The 24,046-nt window shown below is 37.6% G+C and overlaps 1 protein-coding gene across 1 annotated transcript in view; it reads left to right on the top strand.

Moving 5' to 3' along the window:
- The window catches only part of FAF1 (Fas associated factor 1), a 301,437-nt gene that overhangs the window by 136,969 nt on the left and 140,422 nt on the right, over positions 1-24,046 (top strand). The window contains exon 8 of the mRNA XM_090047052.1: positions 16,693-16,779. Within this exon, the coding sequence (XP_089903178.1) occupies positions 16,693-16,779 (87 nt within the window). The remainder of the gene's footprint in view (positions 1-16,692; positions 16,780-24,046) is intronic.

The following is a 24,046-nucleotide window of genomic DNA, read 5'->3' as shown; positions in this document are numbered from 1 at the left end:
TCTCAGTGGGGTTTGAGATGCTGCAAGAGGCATGTGTGCGCTCGTCTGGACGCACCCCGAGAGTTCAGGCTTTGATCCTGTTTTAGCTGTGATCTTGGACTCCAATTGGCTCCACTGACTTGTTCCCAGGTCAGACTTGCCTGCCTTGAAAGTAGAGAGCATCATCAATTAATTTGTGTTATTTTCAGGAGTATATCTATAAGTTACATTTTTAATAAATCTAGGTATTCAAAATGTAACCATCTATTCTTTCTCATACTATTGTGCAAAAATATTTTAACCTTAATTTTTACTTTTTAAAGAACAAACTTTTTAAGAATGGTTGCTGGTATTTGATGAGTATCTGATGCATCCATTAAGAGGGACAGGTCTAGTCATGAAGTCAGAGAATATTAAGAAAAGTTGGCAGGTCATCGTTTCATTAGTAGTGTAAGAGGGCCCCAGAGTGTTTGAGTCTAACTATCCTGCAATTTGAAGGGAGTTGGGTGGATGCAGAGAGGCCTGTACATGAAATCTTCTTTAAATAAGTTCAGAATTTTTCTTCCTTCTCTGCATTACTAGAAAATTCACTGGGGGGGGGGGCGGAAAGCAACCAGAAGTTTATTCTCTATTTTAAATATTGGCATTTTTCTAAGTTGTTTCTGTGGCTTATTCTTTGTCATAGGTTCTGTTAAGAGATCAGTCAATGTTCTGCAGCTGGTAACAATCTGACTTTTGGCAGGGAGGTGGCAGTGAATTTGTCTGATGAAATGTATTTCATTACTTATGCCCAGCAAATGTAGACTCTTTTTCTAGAAAAACTCCAGGTTGTCAAGGCTGGTTTCTTTCTTGGATTCCCAGGATTTAAATATATTTTTACCTCTAAATTTTGTCTTTGAGGTACTTTGTGTCACAGACTTTAAAGGGTCCTTGTTTAGGAATTGGTTCCGTTTCTCATTCTTTGCTGACTTTTTTTCCCCTGTCATTCTCCACATTTTGTGTGCACTTTGCAGACCTTCCTTATGACGAATTGAAAAAGGTAATGGTTGTAGTATACTTCAAAGACCGTATATGTACATTCCAGCACTGGGTTTGTATTTTCTTGCTTTGTTGTTAAGAATTCTCAACTCTTCTATGATAGCTGGTCGTTTTAAGAAGGAACAGGTGTAGTTGGAGTGGGGCTTATAAAGTTTGGTACCCAGTACACCATGACTATGACAACTTCAGTCCTAGTTATCTGTCTTCCACCTCATCTTTTATTATTCTACAGAGATTTATTACCAGGTTGGTGAATTGCTTGGAAAAGACTTTAGTCAAGTGAAAGAAATAAAGATGTAAACAGAGTCCAGTCTCTTTCTTGTGTTTCTTTCAACTCTCCATCCAAGTGTTAAAAAATTCTTAAAATGTATTTGAATAAATACGAAATATTTATTCTGCCTGACAGTTGATGCAAATTTTGTTCTGCTATTTTCAGTGAACATCAAAAAAGTTGCATTCAGATTCCACATTCTCAACTTATTTTCTTGTAGTGTTTCAGATGAAAGTTGTACTATTGCTGTTGCACTGCCTAATTCTTTTCATATTTTTTTTCTGAAAGGATGTAAATAAATGTGGTTGATTCACTGCTAAAATGAACACAAAAGCATTTTGTATTTTCAGAATATGGGTTCTCTCTCTCTTGTATTCAGATATGGACCTTAAAACCTATTAATACTCTTTCACCCGCACTCCTCCCACTGCTAATGCATGATCTGTGTGGAAAAAGAGTGGAAGGATGTAACATTAAGAAACCAAGTCATTTAAGCAAATGTGTTTGCCGTGCCTTTTTTATTTCCATTTTTTAAATTTGTTAGGAGTGATCTCTCATCTTCTTCTTGCTCTTTTAATTGTTGCTTATTAAAAACTCATTTCATGCTGAAATGAACTCAGTTTAAATGAAAACAGAGGACAGGCTTTTGATGATATAACATCAGTAAACTTCCAATAGCTTTTGGGTTGTGTTGTCAGTAAAATAAGGTGTATGTTGGTTGGGGTGAGAAGAGGTAGCACATTGAAATATCTCCCTTTACAATTTTTGTCTGCATATGATAAATAAAGTGATTTTTTTTTTCTCTTCATCTTCTTAAGTAAATGAGATCGGGTTTTTTGGTGCAAGCCTCCATAGTTAAAGATGTAAAACGGCAATTTCTTGCTTCTATAGCACAACATAGTTCAGAGCTGAGATTAGAGAAACCCTGTAGAGTGGCTAATACTCGAGGGCATCTCCAGCTAGAAAAGTATGTGAATTTAGGCATGGGAGGAAGGAAGGATCTGCTTTAAATTTAGTGTAGGGTCACTGAATCTTAATGATAGATTAAACAAGGGAGGTGGAATAATGAATAGGGGTATGCAATGTGTAGCACTAATACCAGAAGTCCATGGTTCGCAGTGGTTATTTAATGTCTTTTCCCATATGTTTTTGAATAGAACAGGTTATGGCAGAGATGAGCTAAGGAATAGCTTTGTTAGTGAATAGTTAAATAGACTGAATTCTCGGTTTAAATATAACTTCTCTGTATATAGGAGACCTGCTTGTTTTTGTGTAACAGGTCATCTTCTGCACATGAAAATATAAATGTTGATGTTAATATTGAACCATTTGTAATTGGTGCAAATAACTTGAAGGTTTTACAGTATGCTATACAATTAATGCATTTGGAGAAAAACGTGCAAATTTCTGATGTGAAACTTAAAGCTAACTCTTTCTTTTTAATTACAGTGGAGACAAATTTCAGTTATAGTAGATACTTTCTGGCAGTTAATCTGCCAAGGAAAGCCAAGCTGCAGTAATGATGTGGCAGGTCTGAAAATGAGATAGAAGGGATAACAAAGGACTATTTTTGTTACTAAAGACTTGACCAAGACCTCAGTAAACATACTATTAACATTTATTGTGAGCTGAATTTAAAATTTTATCAATAGTATGTATGTTTAATACAAATATATGGGTTTCCATTAATTTTTGTGGAAGAACATTTCACTACATTAGAGTTGTAAAAAAAAAAAAAAAAGACACTTTTTTAGTTTTAAGCAGTTTGCTCTGTTATACATTCAGCTTACCAAGAGGGCTTTATAGACAGACAAGAGTCTCATGTCGCACCTCATTTTTCCCTATTTACAGTTGGTTTTGCAAACAGTATATAAAAGATGAAGGTGTGAATCATGTTATTGGAAGGCTTTTGACCTGCTGTTGTAATACCACAATATTACTGAAATCAATACAATGTGCTAAGCCTTGCACGTAGGAAGAGAGTACCTTGTGTTCCTCTGTAGACGTCTGTCTTCTGTTAGTACTTAGAACAAATGCTAGGCTCCAAGAGCCTACTCAGCTACTCAGTTTAGTTTATACTCACGAGACTCCTATCCCACCAGATAGGAATAGCAAGGATGTGGCGAATGGTTGATCTGGCCATCATGATCACTCCCAGGCCAGGTCTTTTTGCTAGTAGGAGATGCCTTGTGATCCAAAGTCTGGAAGTGCTGTGAAATACGTAGCAAAACATGAAGAATAAACAAATATTTGAGTAGCGTTGGAGTGTTGTAGCCATCATGGCCCAGGAGATGTATGATGCAAGGATTTTTTGTGATATTTTTCATTGAGCCAATTGTATAGTTGGGAGAGTTATTGGACAAACTTTTGGTCATCAAGCACCCTCCCTCAGATCTTTGAGGGCATATGAGCATAATAGATGTCGTGACTTGTATAGTACTAGTTTTTAATGCAATATTTTCTTTATTTCCTTTTATCTTCTATTACAAAGACTAAATTAGCAAATATTTAAAATGATCCAGTTTTCCTTGGCTAGATTTTGTTCTCTCTAGCAGAAGAAAAGAGATGTGCTTCTACTGAAAGTTTATTATATCAGTCCTCTAGAATTTAGATAATGAAAAGCAAACAAAAACAATTTCTGTTTTTCCTAATGATGCCCTTTCTCTCCAGTTGGTTGATAGATAACCGGTCTTAAATTAAAAGGTACTTTGACTCTGACACATTTTCTGGAAACGGAAAGATCAGAACAGCTTTTGGGACTTTAACACTGATTTTTCTTTTTCTTTCTTTACCCTAAAAACAGGTGGTCAGGGGAGTGGATGGATATGGTCAGTGGTGAAGTTTGTTGTGCAGGCAAATGCATTAAGGGACAAATGGCTTGTGAATCGGTGAATTCTGGGGACCAGGGTTTAAATTGTCATTTAGATCATAAGTAACAATGAGTTTAGTCTATGAGAGAATTTCAAAGGTGCAGTTTGGAGTAAGAGGCCGACTTCTGAATGCAATAAATATTGAGCATCTACCTGTCATTAATCTCCCTATTAATCCAAGTGACAAAATTGCTACTCAGTTTAGTTTATACTCACGAGACTCCTATCCCACTAGATAGGAATAGCAAGGATGTGGCGAATGGTTGATCTGGCCACCATGATCACTCCCAGATGCAACTAATGTAACCCACCATATTTAGGAGTGAAGGTTGGTGTTATTCAGAAAACCATATTGTAAAAAACTCATTAGCCTTTAATTAAAAAAATCTTTAGGAAACAACGCAAGTGCTTCTTGTGCTCTCTTAGCTCTCAGGTATACGTCTGGTGTCAATTCAAGTCACAAGAAATAATCTTTAAGGTTGTTGAGGGTGAGAGTCCTGCTATGTCAGGAAATACAAAATGTAGCCCATTGAAACAACATAGCATCACACGTAGCGAAGTTCTGCAGCTTAATACTTGATTGCTTATTTTATTTATCATATTGAATCAGACTATGTCTTATAGAAATTGTAGAGAAGTAGGGTTGGAAGAGACCTTCAGCAGTCATTTAGTTCAGCCCCCTGCCTCAGGCAGGATCATCTCTATCCAAACCGTGCTATACAATTCATAGTCTATTAGGGGTAGGCAGAATGGGCTGATTTGGCCGGCAGCCGGACTCCATTTCCCAGCAGCCCCTGACCACGTGGTTGGGGCTGGTTTCCATGGAGACCACAACAGCAGCCATGCTGTGATAGCGCAAGGCCAGGGTTTCTGTGAGAGACCAGCGCTGGCAGTGTGACAGTGTGATCCAGAGCCAGGGCAGCTGCGATCTGCAGCCTGTATCCTCCGGGCATGGGTGCGGAGGCAGCAGATTTTGGTCTCGAGCTGGGGCAGAGCCACAATCTGCTGCCTGCACATCCCTGCCCGGAGCATGCAGGCTGCAGATCGCAGCTCTGCCCTGGCTCTGGATCACACTGTCGCTGCCACAAGATCCCAGCCGGGCTCCAGAGCAGCTCTGCAACCTGCCACACACTCTGCCAGCAGGGGTGGTGCTTGGGGGGCTGTAGTCACCCCAACAGCCCCCCATATCCACCCCTCCCAGTGCTGCTGCTGCCTGTGCTGCACAGGTGGCAGCAGCTCAGCCTGCCCCGCTCCCGCCTGCAGCACAGCCCTGCTCCTCAACCCCCTTGCCAGGAAGAGGCTGGCACCACTGCTGTGTGCCAGCACTGCTGGGGCCAGTCTCCATGGAAACCCCAGCCCCACCCTACCACAGTGCAGCTGATGCTGGTGTCTCCATGGAAACGAGCTCCAGCCATGTGGGCAGGGACTGCTGGGAAATGGAGTCCACTATTGGCCAGATCCGGCCCATGGGCAGGACGTTGTCTACCTCTGCTCTAAACTCTTTGTAACACTTCTGTAAACCCCGAGACAACACAAGACATAACACCCTAGCCTGCCACAGGGAAAGCAGGGGAACCAATGAAGCCAGTATCCCGCTTCTGTAAAAGGTTGCTAATATACATACCCTCTTCTGCAGAGGAAGGGAAAAACCCCCACAGTCTGCACCAATTTGACCATGGGGTAAAAGTCCGTCTTAACCCCAGATATGGCGATCAGTCTGACGGAGCAGAAGGGCAAGACCCTGCAGCCATGAACCTCAGGCTTCAATTTCCAGCAGGGGCGCTGGCCCACCCCAGTCAAAATCCCCAGCCTTGGCTACAGCCAACACCCGCTGCCTCTGAAGGAGGCTGAAAACACCCTGACTCATGTAGCAGGAAAGGGATGGGCAGGAGTAATCAGAAAGTCCAGAAGCATTGGAAATATCTGTAGTAGACTGTAGGCATAGTTACACCTAGATCATCCCGACCAGTGGCTGCCCATCCTCTTCCTGAACACCCCCAGTGATGGCAAGTCCACAGCTTCCCTAGTCAGTGCCTTTCCATTGTCGTTGAGGGAAGAGACAAACAGTTGGAATTTTACAGTAATAACAGCAGTTTTTGGCGATTTAGTTCAGTTTTATAACAAATTAGAAATAGTTTCATCATGCACTGGCAGTTTGCAACTGCATCTCCACTTTGGGTTGCAGTTGAATGACTGCAAAAAGGCCAGGCAGCTTTCGCTAAACTTCTGTATGACAGATTGTGAACATAGTAGAGGATTATTTGCTACCAGTTGTTTCATCTTTCACAACACAGTAGAAGGTACAAGTAACAAATGCTGTTAAACAGGCTGTGAAAATTACAGAGAAGACATTTTGTCTTAATCATTTCTACTGAGTGGAAAAACAAAATTGGACTGCAGACTGCATCTCATCTATATCAATCTATGAAAAAGTCTCCTGTTACCGTTTATTTTGTTACCAAAAATATTTAAATCCTTTTTAAGTAACTTCAGAAATTTTTGGTCATTTTAATAAATCTTAATCCCAGTCATCCCTGCCTTTCAATACCCAATGGCTCGTTCACACGCTGATTATTTTACACCTTGAATATATCAACCTCAGACCCCTCTCTTCCTACGGGAAGCAGTATGTCTGATGGATTCTAATGTAATTTTTCTTTCTTACATATTTTGAACAATCCTGTATTTTCTCTTCCCATCTCTTTCTGCACCAAGTTTAAGATCCTTTTCTTTCACTCTATAATGATTCCATATTTTAACCTCTGCCTGCATCTAATAATTATGAGGTCACGGTTTTTTTTTAATATCCTATGGACTATTGTAATATAAAGAATAAAAATAAGTATGTAGTCTGACCTCCTGCACAGCGCAGGACATAGACCTTCAAACAGTAATTTCTGTATCAGCTCCAGGAGTTCATAACTTCTGGTTGAGCTGTAACATCTTCTAGAAAGATGATGAAGAGAAAGAATTAAATATTAACGTTTGATTTAAAAAATACATTACAGGCTCCATTTTGTAGACGGAAAACCGAGGAACTGAGAGGTTAAATGACTTTCAGGTTGTTAACTTTGGAACCCAGGTTTCCTGACTCAGTTGAGAACTCCATCCACAGGATTATGGTGCCTCTGTCCTCAACTTTGCCCGTGCCCTGCTTTTCCTTACACTGCACCACGGAGTACTTATATACTTCTTTGTCTTTGCTCACGCCTTTTTATACATACCATCCATTAGGCTGTGAACAGCCTCCTGACTAATATGTGCAAAGCTCTGTTACTCTCTTCTTTCAAAACACTCTTTAAAGCCCACCTGTTCTGTAATGCATTCTAACTAAAATGACCCTTCGCCATACCTTACACATACTGCCTTGTACTGTTTGTTTTGTAATGCTTTCACAGATGCCCTTAGACAATAAGTCTTTCAGAGCAGGGCACCTGTCATATGTTTGACACAGCCGTCCTCTTTTACTATACCATGTGCATCTATGGCATTTTGCTAATTCTAATTACAGCAGAACCCTTTTTGCATCATAGGAGCAAGTCATTTAGAAGGGATAATCTGATTTTTTTTTTTTTTTTCTTCCTTTCTTTCTTTCTTTCTTTTTGGAGATCAGGAGTTGCTTGTACATTAGAAAGCCGTTTAAAGATAAACTGTTAGATTCCCTTACTCTTTTCTTTTCTTTCTAAATAGTTTCAGCTTTCTCAAATTAAGATGATGTCTTTTGAAAGAGGCAAGGGTTATTTTGGATGATATCTTTTATTGGACTTACTGTGTAGTTGGGATAAAGTTGCACAAGCTTTCTGTTGAAAGCCATTCATCATTTTGCTTTTGAAAGCTTGTCTTGTCTTTATCTCAGCTATTAAGTTAGTCCAATAAAACCTATCCAACAAAATCTTTGGCTCTCATATAATTCCTGGACCTTCATGGCTACAAAGTTACTTCAACAGTAACAGTTATGCATGTTCAGTGTAAGATGCGCATTCAAGTTAGCTGCTACAAAATTGTTTCTGCAGATATACATTAGTATAACTAATAGTTCATTTTACTGTGTGGGATATATTTCAACATATGATACAGAAGAGTTTTATTTGGGAAAAAAACATGTTCATATCTGAGGTACCAAATTAACTTCAGTTAAGCATAAGGTCCCAAGAACGAAACAGAGACAGTGAAATTGGGATACTAACAACTGTGAAAGTAAATCTGTGATAGTCAATCTGCCTGAGAAACCATGAGAGGCTGCAAAGAATATTTCTGTTGCTGTTGTATCATCTACTTTTGTAATGAATGTTTCTGAGTGTACTATGTGTTGATCCATGGCTGTGCAAGTGAACTTGAGGGTTACGTGCTTCTCAAATGCATATCTTAAAAAATCCTTCACTGCTGTGCTTTTTAGCAGCCTGTCTGCATACAGAAAATGTTCACCAGATAGACATCTCTGTATACCCACATTTGGGTAAGTTTTACTAGGGTTGTAGAGGTTGGTGGTCCATTTCATTTATATTGTTTACCTCCAGACTCTCTACTCGGAAACTCTTCTCCCCTTGCTGGGTTTTTTTATATCAACCCGTAATATGGTGTATCCTCACAGTCCTCCCCAAGAATGATCTCTATATTTCTAAATTTGGAAACTATATTTAGACCATTCGGTGTCCCTTTCCCATCATGCCCGTTTCTAATATCTTTGTTTTTTGAGGGGGATCTGCAATGCTGATTTTTAAAATATACCAAATACCTACAGTTTGTGGTTTATCTTCATGCAGTAGTGGCCTGTAAAATTCTGAGTGCTCAGATTTTTTTCTAATAAAGCATAAAAACTGGAGAGAGGGAACATGACTTATAACTTCTATTTCTTATTTTACTTAGTTTATTTAAATGTGACATTTTCATATTTGTTCTTTAAATTGCTAGTAAGAATCTCTGCCAGAGATAATTTCTACTAATTTTCAGAACAGAACTGATTTTAATAATCACGTAACCAGCAAGTTTTTTAATGGAAATGTCAACACATCCAAATCTGAGGGTTTTTTTACAAAATGGCAAAATCCAATATTTAGCAGTGATCTAAACCAGTGATGCTCCAGCTTCTGGCTCTGCAGACCAGATGAGTGGTGTGGGGTCTGTCTGTGGGCCAGATCTGGCATATGGGATCAATCCAATGGTGTGATCTGGCATGCTGGCCCAGCTGCATGCACTGACTTGACACCACGCGCTAGCTATTCTAGGGTGGTTACCTGCCATTGACACTATTACAGCACCTTTACACCAGGTGGTGGGCAAACAGGTGTTATTCTGTTTGCTTGTAGAAAATGGCTATGTCAGGTTAGCTCCAGTTACAATACTTAACCTTTTGTGACTTATACTGGTGTAGTTTTACCGTTGTTTTATTCTGGAATTGTTCTAAACTCAGTTTATGTACCCTATGCCGATGTACTGTTGTGTGTCATATATCTGCTTATAGTTTACAGCAGTGTAAGTAAGTGCTAATGATTACACTGGTTCAGATATGGTACCTGTCCAAACCTTCAAGAAATGCACAACATTGTTTAGAGTGAGCCTGGTTCTGAAATCTCGATTGCATAGTTTATTACACAAAAACAATTTAAACATTAGTAAGATACTAGAAATAGAAGCTGGATGTAATGCAGTTATTTACAGGGGCAATTCCCTATCCTCTGCTTTGTCTTTTTCTCTGTTTCCCCATTCTCATTGTGCCATTGGTTAATTCCTTCACTGCTAGTTCTTCCTTTCTGAAGCAGTGATCAAGGACACAGTTTCATTTTTCACATTTTGAAGTGGAGAGATCATAAGCAGAATCATGTCTTTTATTCGAGCAAAACTCTTACTTTTGCTTTTGGACTTTTGCTGTTGTGAAACAAGTATTGTATTACATCATACTAATCGGTGGCTAGGAGAAGTTAGTGCATGTGTTACTTTATATTGAAGGTTAACAGTTTAGTTTCTGATTGTCTACCAATAGCCTTCCCCTGGCTAAGTGTAAAAGGTTATTTTCTGTTGTACTTAGCATTGTTGATCACTTCTCCTAGTTTTCTTCTCTCTCCTGATGTCTTTGACTTTCTGCTCGCCTGGTATCTGTTGCTGACTGCCCTATCAATATCATATGCTTGTCCTTCATTCATTGCCTTCAGTCTTTGGGTCCTCTAGGATTCTGTTATCAGTTGCCTCCTGTTTTATCTCTGTATGACCTGCAGTTTATCTGCTCCCATGATTTTAGCTATAACTTCTTTGCATGAGATTCCCATATCAACCTTTTTACTCCAGTCCATCTGTCTACTCTGAAATCTGAAAATGTTTTCTAAGAACTTGTTAGATGTCCACAATCATCTAAAAATATTCTTCCCAAAATAACATTTTTTCTGACCCATCATCCTTGTCTTTAACTTTATTATCTTTCTGATCTTACAACCGTATCATACTGGAGATTTCTACCTACATCTTGACTATTCCTAAATCTTATTTCTCCTTCATCTGTAAAAATGCCAAAATCCTTCCCTTTTTCACTTGCTACTTGCTAACACCCTGGTTTGTGCTTTAATCATATCTAGTCTTCATTGCTATAACTTTATTTGCTCTGGCCTCTTTTTCTTACCTCTTTCTCAACCAGTCTGCCCCAAATCTTGTTGTCTACAATTTTATATTTTTCTTTTGTCCCTGTGCCTGATATCTGTCTGTTCTGAAAATGTTCTTCGTCTTGGCTGCATATCCTGTCTTTCAAATCAAGCTCTTCTTTCATGCCATGAGTGCCCATACAACCTATATCTGTTTGTATCTGATCTCATCTCCTTTTATGTCCCTACTCGCATTCCTACTTTTGCAATGTCTTTTAAGTTGCCCGTATCAGGTTGGGCAACCTCCAGCCTGTGGGCTGCATGCATTGGGTTCATGGAGGTCTGATCGAGCATGGAGCTGTGCTATGCCACTGATCTCCCCCCCAACTGCAAAGCCAGCTGCTCCATTGCCTCTGCACTTCCCTCAGTGAAGAAGGGGTCAGAAATCTTCAGTGAGGGAAGTGCAAGTGTGTCGGAGCAGAGTGAATGCAGGCAGCTGGCCACCACGGGGGTGAGGTGACAATGGAGACTTCCAACCTGCAGCCACAACTAGGTCACAAGCTGGCAAAAAGTTGCTGACCCCAGCCTGTATCCCCAGGACAGACTTCAGCATCTTGGCAAATGTACCAGTTTATATAAATTATCTTGAATTATACGAGTAATGTAAGTTTATGATGTACATTATTTAAATTGTGTCATATGTAGATATACAAAAAACAGCTCTGGGAAAACTACAGTTGGGTAATGGTGTGATTACTTAACTCAAAGATACAGTCTCAGGTGTGATCAAATTTTGCTGATTCAGCTGTAATATTTTACTTTTAACATTTGGTGAATGAGACATTTCTTGGTAATACTTTAAATTTTTTAATTAAAAGATAAGAAAATAACTCCTTTTTCCTTCTGGGTGAAATTCACCAGAGTACAGAAGACCTTCATAAACACTTTCACATCATGTTACCTGCTGCAGAGCCCTTGAGTTTATTTGACCATATTATATTATTGCCAACATGGGGGTCAGGCTAGATGATCTGTTCAGGTCCCTCCTGACCCTAGGTACTGTGAAACTATGAAACATGGTCATGTACAGACCTTGAGTATCATCTGTTCACTTGGGTAGCTACAACGTGACTATATCTTCTAATTATTCTCTGAATAACTTTATCATCATATTTTTAAAAAACTGTCGGGGGAAAATAAAATACAAATCTGCCTAAATCTTGTTACAGGCTTTAGTTTTCTGCTTTCCTGAAGCTAGATTATTTTCTTTCTACTTCATCATCAACATGTTTTATCTCTCTTTCTTCCTTGGTTACCTCCAGATGAAGATGAGCTTGGGTAAGACTTGTGTGCTTCCCCAGCAGTGGCCTGTGCATGCAGAAGAGGGCAGAGTAAAGGTGGTGTATGTCATTTGGTGTTGTATTCCAATCAGGAGATCTTACATCATCTTCAGCTCTTCTGTGAAATATGAATTTTTTTTCCAGCTAGAAGAAATTTTATAATCTTTGCATACTTCTATGCCTGAGGAAGGGTGTATGTGCACAAAAGCTTGCAATTTAAAGGAATTATTTTGCAAATATCTAGTTGGTCTAATAAAAGATATCACGTCTGCCACAAGTTTTGATTCTTTTTGCCTATAGACCAATATAGCTACAGCTTGCATCTCAGAACCAAATACAAGCATTTACATAATAATTTGGTTCTAAATCATAAAATTGAGAGATTATAATTTGGGCAGTAACTACATTCTGTAGTATATGCAGGTCACCGTAGCATTTTGACATCAAGGAAAAATACAGCTCTGGAGCTGTGCGTAGGACAGTACTGTCAATTATTCTTTTGTATTGATCAGGGAAGAGGTTATGTGACCAATCATCTCAAAAATGTAGTGCTGTGAAATGGCACCAGAAGTTAGAGACTCTTTTATAAGCAAGTTTTTAAGGATTTCACTCCTGCTATTCATGGCATATGAACTTAAGCACGAAAATCCAGCTCCTCATCTCTGTCTTGAAGATATTATGGGTCCAATATCTGTTTTTGTGTGAATGTATTCAAGAGTGCCTATGTATATTTTTATTCCACTGGTCTGTATTTAAAAATATTTTAAAATGTTGTTGTGTTTGTATTTGTAGATCTTTCTCTTCCCTACAAAGCATAGCTTTAAACTGGCATTCAGACAGCTAATGAGGATGAGGGAGTTTTTTACATGTTATCAGGAAGTATATCTGTTCTTTGTATCTTCTGTGTTTTTCTTCTTTATCACTATTTGAACTATCAATAAAGGCAGTTCCTCCAAATTACTACACTGATGAGAGTAGCATAGTATTTGAAAAGCAAATGTATTTTTCCTTTAAGTAATTGATTGTGTCTTGAAATACGACTATTTTGGCAAGTTTTCAAAATCTAGTTATGAGTTTAGCCCCAGTAGTTTGTTTAATCAAACATTACCTTAATATGTTTTACTTGGTACCCTACCAGACATGGCCTGTCTATAATAACTAGTTTATTCTGTGACGAGTTGCTCAACAGATGTCATTCTGGTAGAATAATGCAGCAGAATACTTGTGCGTTGGCTAAAATTACTTTAACTTTGATCACTTTTGTTCAGCACATCAGTCTGGCATTGTGCTTTATACCAACATAACACTATAACCAGAGCATGCCTTTCAGGCTTAGAATAGCAGAGGAATGTTATTGAAATCAGTGCAGTTACAGATGAGTTAATGAAAGAAGGAAAATACTGTTTATTTCATAATGCCATGCTGTTGTACTTTGGCATTAAAATGGAATGCAAGGAATCCAACTCCAGAGCTGTTTATTTTCACATTCTGAGAAGGTTTTTTTTTTTTCCCCTTTTAAAATAATGTTATGTTGTTTTATTGATCGTGTGTGACTAAGTACAATTAGTTTGGGATTACAAAATAGTTAATAGTTCATTTAAACACTTCAATATTGTGGGACTAATATTCAACAAGATTCTTTTTCTATGTGTAATTGAAGGCTATTTTTCTTGTGGGAAAAAAAAATGCTTGAAACATTTCATAAGGTAATACTAGCATGGCAAGAACCAGCAAATTGTTTTTATGATCACAGATTAGCTTGGTAACATTTTGATGAGATGTTGTGAGGTCAATATTGAGTAATGCCATTTTTTCACCCTGATGTGACTGTGAAACAATTGCTGCACAGCAGGCTAAACTCTTGTTAAGGAGGACTGAAGAAAAGCTGTTTGTTTGAATCTGCGTTCCAGAGTTTTCACATCACTTCTTTCCAAGGTGTATATTGGGAGTTTAAAAAATAGATTTGTGTGTGTGTGTTACCCATGAACACCCCCCCCCACACACACACACATACACCCCCTCTTAAAAATGACTTGCCATGTATTTTCATACAATCAGAAGTAATCTGTTATGCAACACAGGCATTACTAGTCAATATAAAAAGTATCTCTGTGCTTCTGGGGCCACTATTACCCCTGCCGCTGTTCTTGTCCAGGCCTGCCATGGTGTGCAGAATTGACACAGTAGTGCCATGGGGAGCCTTTCAAAGATTGATGTGTATATATATTTTTTCCTCTCCCTACATATCTATGAGCATAGCAGTTAGGTACATACTTTGTTAATAACTTTGCTAATTATCAACTAATTTTTGCAAATGTAGCTATCAAAGAGCTTTAACTATATGGACAATTTGACGAGTCTGTGCAGTATTCTGTTAAGATGTTTCCAGACAAAAGGAGGTCAGATGCTGAATGTTGCTTTTTAAGGAGATGCTTTAAAATGAATTTAAAATAGAAAAACTAACAGATTTAACAAGTCGGATCATTCTGTGTTAAGTAAGATAAGGGCTATAACGTTGATATTGCAAATAGTCTTTATTCTTCATCCGTTAAAAAAAGGCTGCTATCAGTTTGCAATACATCTCAACCTTCATAATGCAGGTAAGGTAGGGGATATAAAGTTGAAATGTTAAATAACTGAATAGTTAGAATTGTTTTGTTTGGTTGCATTGGAGTAAAACAGATCATATTTATTTCTTTTAGAATGATAGGTTGAGAGGCAGTGTTTGACCATTATATGACTAAACAGCCTCTCAAGTCTAACGGATTTTGCTTGATATTTTGAATTTGAGGCTGAAACTAGCCTCTTCTTCCGTTGCATCTCACAGGTATTGTTTTGTGAGAGAATACTGCCCTTCTAGGGGAAGTGCAATAACCTATGAGAGAGAAACTAGTTTAAAGATTTTTATTTTCTTTCTACTTACATTTTCATGCACTTCAGACTTTATTGATCAAAGCTTCATACCACTGCTTTATAAGACAATTAAGTATCAGCCCCTGCCATTTTATAAGCAAAACAATGGAGAGATTATCCATGGCATTATCAGCCAAATTTTGGGGTAGAATCTAGGTCTTCAGTCTATGGTAAACACAAATGTTATGCATATAGTTATGCTGCCCTCCAAATTGGATATACCAGATGAATGTACTTTAGTTAGTATATCTCTGTTAAACCCGCTAGGAGTTGAGCTAGATGGAATTTACTCGGTAAGGTGAATAGTACCAGTCTGTGCTTGGGAACTGAAGATCTAGAAATCAAACCCTGCTGATAACTCATTTGGGAGTAATGAGAGATTTTATAATTGCAGGTGGTAGATTTTTCCCCCCTCCTTTTTTTTTCTTTTATTAAGAAACAAACAAAAGTGGTGTATTTAATTCACAGTGTTAGAAAACCTTTTTGAAAACCGGTTTTGTGAGTAAGGCCTTTATAATCCCTCAATCTTGGTACACGTTGCAACAAATAAGAAATTGATGATTTTAAGATTTTCTGTTAGACCTTGAGAAACTGTATCTTAGGTGGTCTCTCAACCACAGTACTGTCAACTTGCCATGCAGATTTCTGCTGCAGGTACTTTACCTGTTCATGTGATTCATTGGAAGGGCTAGCGTTGGCATATGCTTGTGCACTGGCTGTCTTTGTACAGCTTCATCCATAAGAAGCCTCTGAATAAACTCTGGCACTTACTCTGTGAGACTGGCTGAAACTACTCAAATGCAGCAATGATATCCTTCTGATTTTGTGAAATCTGTTTTAATACAAACAGAATTCATGATTTTTGTTTCTTGTTACATAAACACTCATCAAAGCAGATGGACAGGGATCATGTGGCTCTGAATGGGTCAATCTGAATGCCAATTTGTTAGATTTTTGTTAAAATTTTAGGGTGAGCGGTTGTAAACTGCCGTTCTGTGGTATCCTGCTTGTTTTCAGATTCTGTTCTTCTGCCATATTGACAACCACTGTGGCTCTTAAGCTCATTAATTCAACCATAGTATTTCAGTAAATAGTAACAACAAAGTAAACTCGCTTAACATATGGTTGTCTATTTAAAGAAATAATTGAAAATATTATCGTTGAACCATATTTATATGTTTCCTTTCCTGATGCTTTCATTTATTTAGATATTCCTCCCTTAAAATACACAATACAGAAATGTATACAACAGGAAGCTGTATTTGACTCCTGCTTAAATTTGCCATAAATCTAGGATTTTTAGGATGAAAACAGAGCAGGTTAACCAGTAGCAGTTGTAACAGAAATTATCTTGCTGTTGTTCTGTTTTCTCTCCCCTCAATTTGTTCTTGTAATATGTCTTTTTATTTTGTAATATGTCATGAACAGTTATCATTTCGTATAATAATAACAAATCATAATTTATGTTTTTTGTTAAGGATTTAATGAAGTTTGATAGTTCTAGATTTCTGTTTACTGTGTATTCAGCCATAGTATGTTATCTTCTGGAGCAAATCTGAGCTTTTGAATGTAAAAGGAACCTTTGCTGCTATTAATCATTTAAAATAAAAATCTAAATTAAAAAAGCCTTCCATCCTACATGTTGCAAGTAATTTAGTCATGTTTGAAATGCTAGGTGTATTTTGAAAGTATGTCTGATTTTTTTTTGACAGGTAAAGCGGAACGTTTATGACCTAACTAGTATTCCTGTTCGTCACCAGTTGTGGGAAGGCTGGCCTCCTTCTGCGACGGATGACTCTGTAAGTACTTTTGTATCTTTGGCTCTTCCAGTAAATGCTCAGTTGTCCTTGGGTTTTTTATTGTGTGAATTAAAAAATTGTTATCACTTTTTCCCTAGAAAGTATGGAAGTTGCACATTATTTAGGGCCTTATTTTATGTGTTGAGCAACCAAGCCCCAATTTGATGGATGCATTGAAACATGTAATAGTCCCACTGAAACTCTCCACATGTACGTAGTGTGTGCCTCAGTGTATTGCCATATGAGAGCTAGAGGGCCCAACACTGAAGGATGCAGTGGAATTTCTTGTGCTGATATACATTTTGGCCCAGATTTGAGGAAAGCATTTGTTTTCCAGAAGTACTGTAAGCACGTGCATAAATATATTGCTGAATCGGGCCTAAGGCCCCAGTTTACACAGGTACATACAGATATGTGACATCAAGTGTGCAAGTCTCTCTGTTGAAGTTAACAGAAATGCTCGCACACTTGCATTCCTTTTTTCACTGAACCGGAAACTGTGCTGTACAAGTTTACACTCTGACGTATGACACCTGTTTGTACAGAATACAGATAAACGTGTAGCTGACCAGAATATAGAAGACGTTACTTAAGTTTTTATATGCCAGGTGACCATTTTAAAATGACTAATATTAAAAAAAACAGAGGACAGTATTAATTTCCTATTTCAGGCTGATGTATTGGAAGCTCTCACTCAATGAGTTTATTCTATGTTTGCCTACCGTTTTGTGAAATCCTGCAAACCACTATAGAAGGTTGTTTAGACATTACATCCTGCCTCCTGATTGTGTATGATTGCTCTCTGCAGAGATCCTCACTTTCATTTTTGCTCAGGCAACTTCCATCTTTTCGGAGGTAACACAGTTAATACTGGCAAATGAGGTCTGCATTTATTTAAAAAAATATTTTGCATCTAGCTTTTGTGATGGTTACCAATCTTGGCACAAAAAGAAAAAAGCTGCTTTGCTAAGTGTTTAGTTGAAGCCAAGTAAATATGACCATTTTATTAAATGAAAATGTAACTAGTGATTTTCCTTTCTACAAATATTAGAATAATAATACTTTGAAGATAGAACTGCCAATCTCCAGTCCTCCTAAAGTAACAACTTGTTGAAGTGATGAGTACTACACTTCTTAAATGTTGGATGAATGATTTAAGTTAATGAAGCAAAGCAAAGACTGACTGAACATCTGAAATAATTGTGAACATCCCTAATCTTTTGTTTTTAAGCACCAGAGTTATTTTTACTCAGGGATCTATGCCCATATATTGAGCAGACTTGAAACTATAGATACGATGTTTGATCTAATAAATATGGTTTCATAGCAGTTACAGTCTTGGACAAATGGGTGAATTTTAGTTACTAGTTTAAATTCAGTCAAACCGAATGGGTAGAAATGTAAGATGTCTAATCTAAGTCTTAAGAGACGTTAACAAAAGCTAAATAAATGAAAAGAAAACCTTTCTGTGGATAGGATGTCCTGGGTGTGTAAAACTCATAAATCTGTTTTAAGTCTGTTTTTACAAGTGACATTGTTGCAGGTAATTTTTTTCCCTTTTCATGTTTAATGAAATTGGTGAATGTTGAGTCATCTGCTCCAAGACAGGAGGCTCCTCAAAGCCCACTGCTTGAATCTGGTGCAGCTGAGACATGTCAGCTGTGTAAACAGATCTGAATGTGTTACCAGCAAAAATATAATTAATTTCTATCTGAAATTAGAGGCCATATAACTTAATACTTGTAAAGATTTAACTTTAGCAAGAACTCTCAGAACATTTTTCCCTTTGCCCGTAATAAATATTTAGTAATGAGGTTTATCTGTTTAAGTAGCCCTTTTTAATTCACTGGCAGATTTTTCCTAATCACTTTTGATTGTGTTGTATAGAGTTCTCAGTGTGCTGTGTTGTATAAGAGTATGCTACTAATTCACAATTAAAGAGTTAAAGGAGGCCTTGATTAGAATACTTTTTCATTTACATTTTATGCAGCATAAGAAATACTTTGTAATACCACAGGAGGTTTTTTCAGTGCAGTTCTCGTTAACCTTTGGCTTAGCAAACAGGACAACTAAATAGACTTCCCATAATTGGATTCCTATATCATCTTGAGTCTCTTATGAACCTGATAGACTTCAGTCTTCTTACATTATTAGGAAATTCAGTGAAGTCAATAGTCATTTAAAACATTGTTGCCTCATCTCCCTTTAGAGTTAAAATATATTCTCTGTGTGTAGTTTTATCTAACGAAATATGGGATACTGTATGAATTGTCACTAACTCTTTAATTTCATTTTGCACACTTTCACTAGGGAGACAGGTATCTAAAGCTCTACAAGTAGGGGAATGTTTTCATGCTGTGACAGTTTAACTGTGAGAAACAAGGCACATACAAGCCCTCAGAAATCTCATTTTACACTTTAACAAGAACTCATTTTTAGTTTCTAGAGAGTATGAATAATTTTAACACTGAATTATATCCATTGATCTAATTAAAATGCAAACAATGTAAATGCATGAGTTTGAAATAATTTCTTCTGCTTTTAGGGGTTTACATAAGAAACATCATTAATTTAATATTAAAGATTTAGTCTCTATTTTGGCATGTTCATGATTTAAAATTAAGTTAGAAAGATTTAAAAATAATGGTAGTCCTTCATGATTAAATTAGAAGCCTGTTTTCAACTAACAAACAAATCTAAATGTTACATAGCTTGTCAGGTAGGGCCGAGGAGAATATTTCGTCTAAAGCTGAAATGTGGTTCACTTGTTCTGATTTTATGGGAATACAAAAGCTGCTAAGATCATGCTTGTTGTTGTTTCATTACCAATTAAAATGAACTCTAACTTTTGAAATCTAATTATAAAAATTGCCTTCGAGGTAAATAGTATATAGTATTAAAGTAAATGTTTAAAACACTGTGGAAATACTGTGATTTCTTTTACATAAAACTAAAAGTATATTTCTAGGTTTCTTTCATCTCATCGGTTTGCATATCTGTTTGAGTTAAAATCCTGGAACCATCAAAGTTAGTGGGTCATTAATTTACATGACTGGAACCAGGATTTTGCTCCCTGACTTTTGTTTCACTAATAAGTAGAGCCAATGCCCAGTGGTTCTTTTTTTTTTTCTTACTAAAGCTATTATTTATTGGTTATGTCAGTAAAGCATTTGATCTAAAACCATTTCTAAAATTAGTTTACTGCTTTGTTTAAGTTATCCTATTATGGCTGTTTTGCCCACCTACTTTTCCAATAAATGGTAGTAGGTGAAATTCAGAAGAAATGTATACAAAAGCCTTTATATGATTTGGAAGAAACAAAACGAGAGAGAGAAAAATACTGCCTTCCTCATATGCTGCCTGGTATTTGAGAGGGGCATGCACTGAGTTGCAGTTCAAGGATTGCGGTATTCTAGCTTTAACTTTTCTACTATCTGTTGTCAATATTTGTGTGCCCTTTGCAACTCATATTGTTAACCAGAGCCTCAGATCCTTGCTCGAAGACTGGCAACTATCTTTCACTTGCTATGCAGAGAATATTATTGGCAACTTGAGCAGGCTAACTTTGGGGAGAGTTGGGAAAAGAATCCCAGTCTCTAATAAACTGGAGCCAAGTCTACTCCGTATTGCTACACCCCTTTGGAGGAGGAGCACGCCATTTTCTATTTGTATAACAGCATACCTCTGTGTTGCCCCCCAGTGGTTAGATCTCATACAGAATTTTCTCATGGCTGTTGTCTGTACAAAAAGACTTGCTTTTTAGGTCAGTTAATAGGTTTATGCTTTTATGTCCAAAATGTGTAAATTAAAATTCCTGCACATATTGCAATATTTAGTTATTTTGTTTGTTTAGCTATTACAGGGTGGAACTATTCTGGAAAATGGAGGGGGTGGAGAAAATAGTACTTAGAAGCACATAATTTGGTATGGTGTCCAGAATGATTTTACATTGTATACTGTAACACTGTATTTAGAAGTGAATTCAGAAGATATTTTACTAGATTTTAGCATTTTTATTTTTAGGTAATGGATACTGTAATGTTTGACACTAAGTTTGGATACTGTTTTTCAGAGAGGGAGACTGGCTATGGGTAGGGAGCAGTGATTCTCAACCAGGGTGCAGTGGGACCCTGGGGTGCCTTTATATCCTTCTAAGGGTGCCATGCTCAGTCAAAATTTACTACCAATTTAGCAGTGGCTGTGAAATGATTAAAACTGTGGCTGCCATGCTGAAAACCAAACTCTATCCTGTTCCATGCTGCTGGCAAGGAGAGAAGGGAGAGCAGTAGCAACCACTACAGTGATCTCATGCGTCTGTTCTGGTGGAGAATCAGCCTCACCACTTAAGAGACGCACCCCAATTTTGGATGGCTCATGTTTTGGGGAGATGCGTGTGTAACAGGCAAGTGAATATGATAATAGAGAAAGCAAGCCTCATTCTTGAAGGTGTAATATTAGCATGCATGAGAAACTGATGGTTCAACAAGTGCAAGGTAATGCACATGGAAAAAAAAAATAACCACAACTGTACACAGCCAGTTCTGTTTCTGAGCTAGCTGTTATGACTCAGGACAGAGAACTGTAGGTAGTTCTCTTAAAAAAAAAAAAAAAAAAAAAAAAATCAGGTAACCAAAAAAGCCAATAAAATGTTGAGCAGAGAATTCTCATTAAGAAGAGAATTAAAAACAAAATGGAGAACATCATCATGCCTTTCTGTAAATCCATGGTTTGCCCACATATTGAATACTGTGTACAGGTAGGTCATGAAGGGAGTGGACAAAGTGAACAGGAACCTGTTATTCACCAAGTCCCAGAATACTACAACTAGGCGGCACTCACTGAAATTAATAGGAAATGCTTTTAAAACTAGCAAGAGAAAGTACTTTTTTAATGCAGTGGGTGCATATACATGTGCACTCTACTGTGGAGTAGGCTAATTAGCTCCGCAGTAATGTGTCACAATCTACATGTGCACCAGTATTGTCACGCAGTAAATGAATTAACTCCACCATAGAATAGTACTATCTTATGGTGGAGTACTGTACTGTGCTGAAATGCATATGTAGACAGTGACCAGGGGTATACATTGTGCCCAATGAGCCCAATCAGCAGGGGATCTGCTCTGCCCTGGCTCAGATTACTGCTGTCCTAGGTGCATGTATAGATGTTGCGCCTGGGAGCAGTTGACTCAGGCTCAAACCGCTCCACAGTTTATCATGTCTTATTAATTGCATGTATAGATGCACCCGATTGGTAGTTAACTTGTGCGATTCATTGTCCCTAGTGGTGGTAGAAGCAGAGAGCATAGCCGGGGTCAAAAAGGGACTAGATAAATTTATGGATGATTGATCTATTAATAGTCATTGAACGGAATGGCTAGAGATTTTATTATTATTATTTTTTTTAATGGAATCTCTCAACCAATAATGTTGGATGCTGGGGAGGGAAATGAATAGGGGATATGTCTGGGGTCAGTGCTCTTCCTCTAAAAACATCTACCCCTGCTACTGTTGCGGACGGAATACTCTGCTAGATGGACCATTGGTCTGACCCAGTATGGCACTTCTTATATTCTCATGATCTAAGAGATTATCATGTGGATGACTGGGGAGAGAAGGTGTGGGAGGTTGTGCTGAAATGTCGGGCCTAGAAAAAGCCCTAGGTAGCAGTATAGATGTAGTCTAAATCTCTTGAATTGCTTTGTAAATCTTAATGTGTGCTAGTGTTTTGATTTGAACTTACTGACAAAGTGAAGAGTCCTCATATCAAACCTGGATCTGAAACTAATGTTGCAATTTGCCTACACTGTATTAGGTCAAAACTGTCACCAGAATAAATTAAAAAAACCCAAACTCTGTCTGTAATGAATTACTAGGAAGCAAACACTTTCCATAACTAGATTGAAAGTATAATCTGAAACTTCCACAGTATTTTTTACTCAAATTCACTTTGCTTTAGAAACTTTCAAATACTGGGTAATCCACAAGCTTCAGATTCAATAGAGTGGATCTGGGAAAGGGTCCTTTTAGTTTTAATATGTGAAAGGAATACTCCTCTCTTTTATCATTAATTGGAAGACTTAAACTTGAGTTTCATTGTGGTTATACTTACAACTTTGGAAAAGCATAATGGAAAATACTAGTTAACAGCTTGCCATAAAGTCCCAATATTTGGGCTGCTTCCAGTAAAAGACTCAGGAGACATAATATTCTGTGAAGTTTACTAACAGAATTGTTAAATACAGTATATTTATGTTGTATGGTCGTTTCACTGGGAATTATGTCCTGGTTTGGTGTGCTGGTTAGTCCCAAACAAAACCTCTTGAATACAGTGTGCATCACAAATATATTGTATTAACAGAGGAAATCAGTTTCCTGTTATTGATATGAGACTTTTACAGCTATTCACAAATACATTCTTGGAGAATGAAGTCAATTCATTATTTAAATATATAAATAAGGATTTTAGATTTAGAATGTCATTATATTGTTGTAACTAGTCAGTATTTCAAACAAAAGTGCACTTAAGTAGTGACCTAATAAAGCATAAAGTATTTTTTGTTTAAGGCAAGGTTCTAAGAGGCAGGATAACAGGATTTGGGGAAAAATATTTTTGTTACGAAAATTAAGACAATTGCCTAATTGTATTTAAGAATCAGGACAGTTGAGTTTTGTCAATTTGACTTTTTTTAAAGATATTGTCTCAACTTTATAGGGTTTACACCATTCCATATAGACTAAAAATCATTTGCATCTCGTATTCATGCGTCTGTCTCTCCCCACATATTTATGGGACTATTCCACCATTTTTCTGGCCGTCTTGACATCCTAGGCATGAAGGAGAAAGTGAAATGTCGGCTACCCATTCTGCTATTGGACCTGACTAAGAACATCTGATTCAGAGCAGCCTTGAACGCAGCTACCTTCTAAGAATTAGGACTGTATTAAAAGCCACCAAGGTTTTCATTATTATCTGGCTCATTGGTAGAATCAATAATCAGTAAGAGGATGAAAATTCTCTTGTAAGTCATATCTTTCTTTTGGATAAGAATGGCAAAAAGATTGATTTGGGGCAGTGCAGTGAGAGGATGTGGAACGTCTGCTGCTTGGCAGTCTGCTTTTCCATGTGGCCAGTATTTCAACTGCCATAATGAGTATTTTATCTTTGGGACAAGATTATCTGGATCTTTCTCAGGAGCAGACTGACATCAAAAAAGCTAGCGACTGAGAGGCTTGTGGTTTTCTAAGCACGTCCTAGGCATGGAATC

Source organism: Crocodylus siamensis, chromosome 5, assembly GCF_052110815.1.
Source record: "Crocodylus siamensis isolate JL-2025a chromosome 5, ASM5211081v1, whole genome shotgun sequence".
NCBI lineage: Eukaryota > Metazoa > Chordata > Crocodylia > Crocodylidae > Crocodylus > Crocodylus siamensis.
Note: the sequence above shows the minus strand (reverse complement) of the source record. Positions and strands in the feature narration are given on the sequence as shown.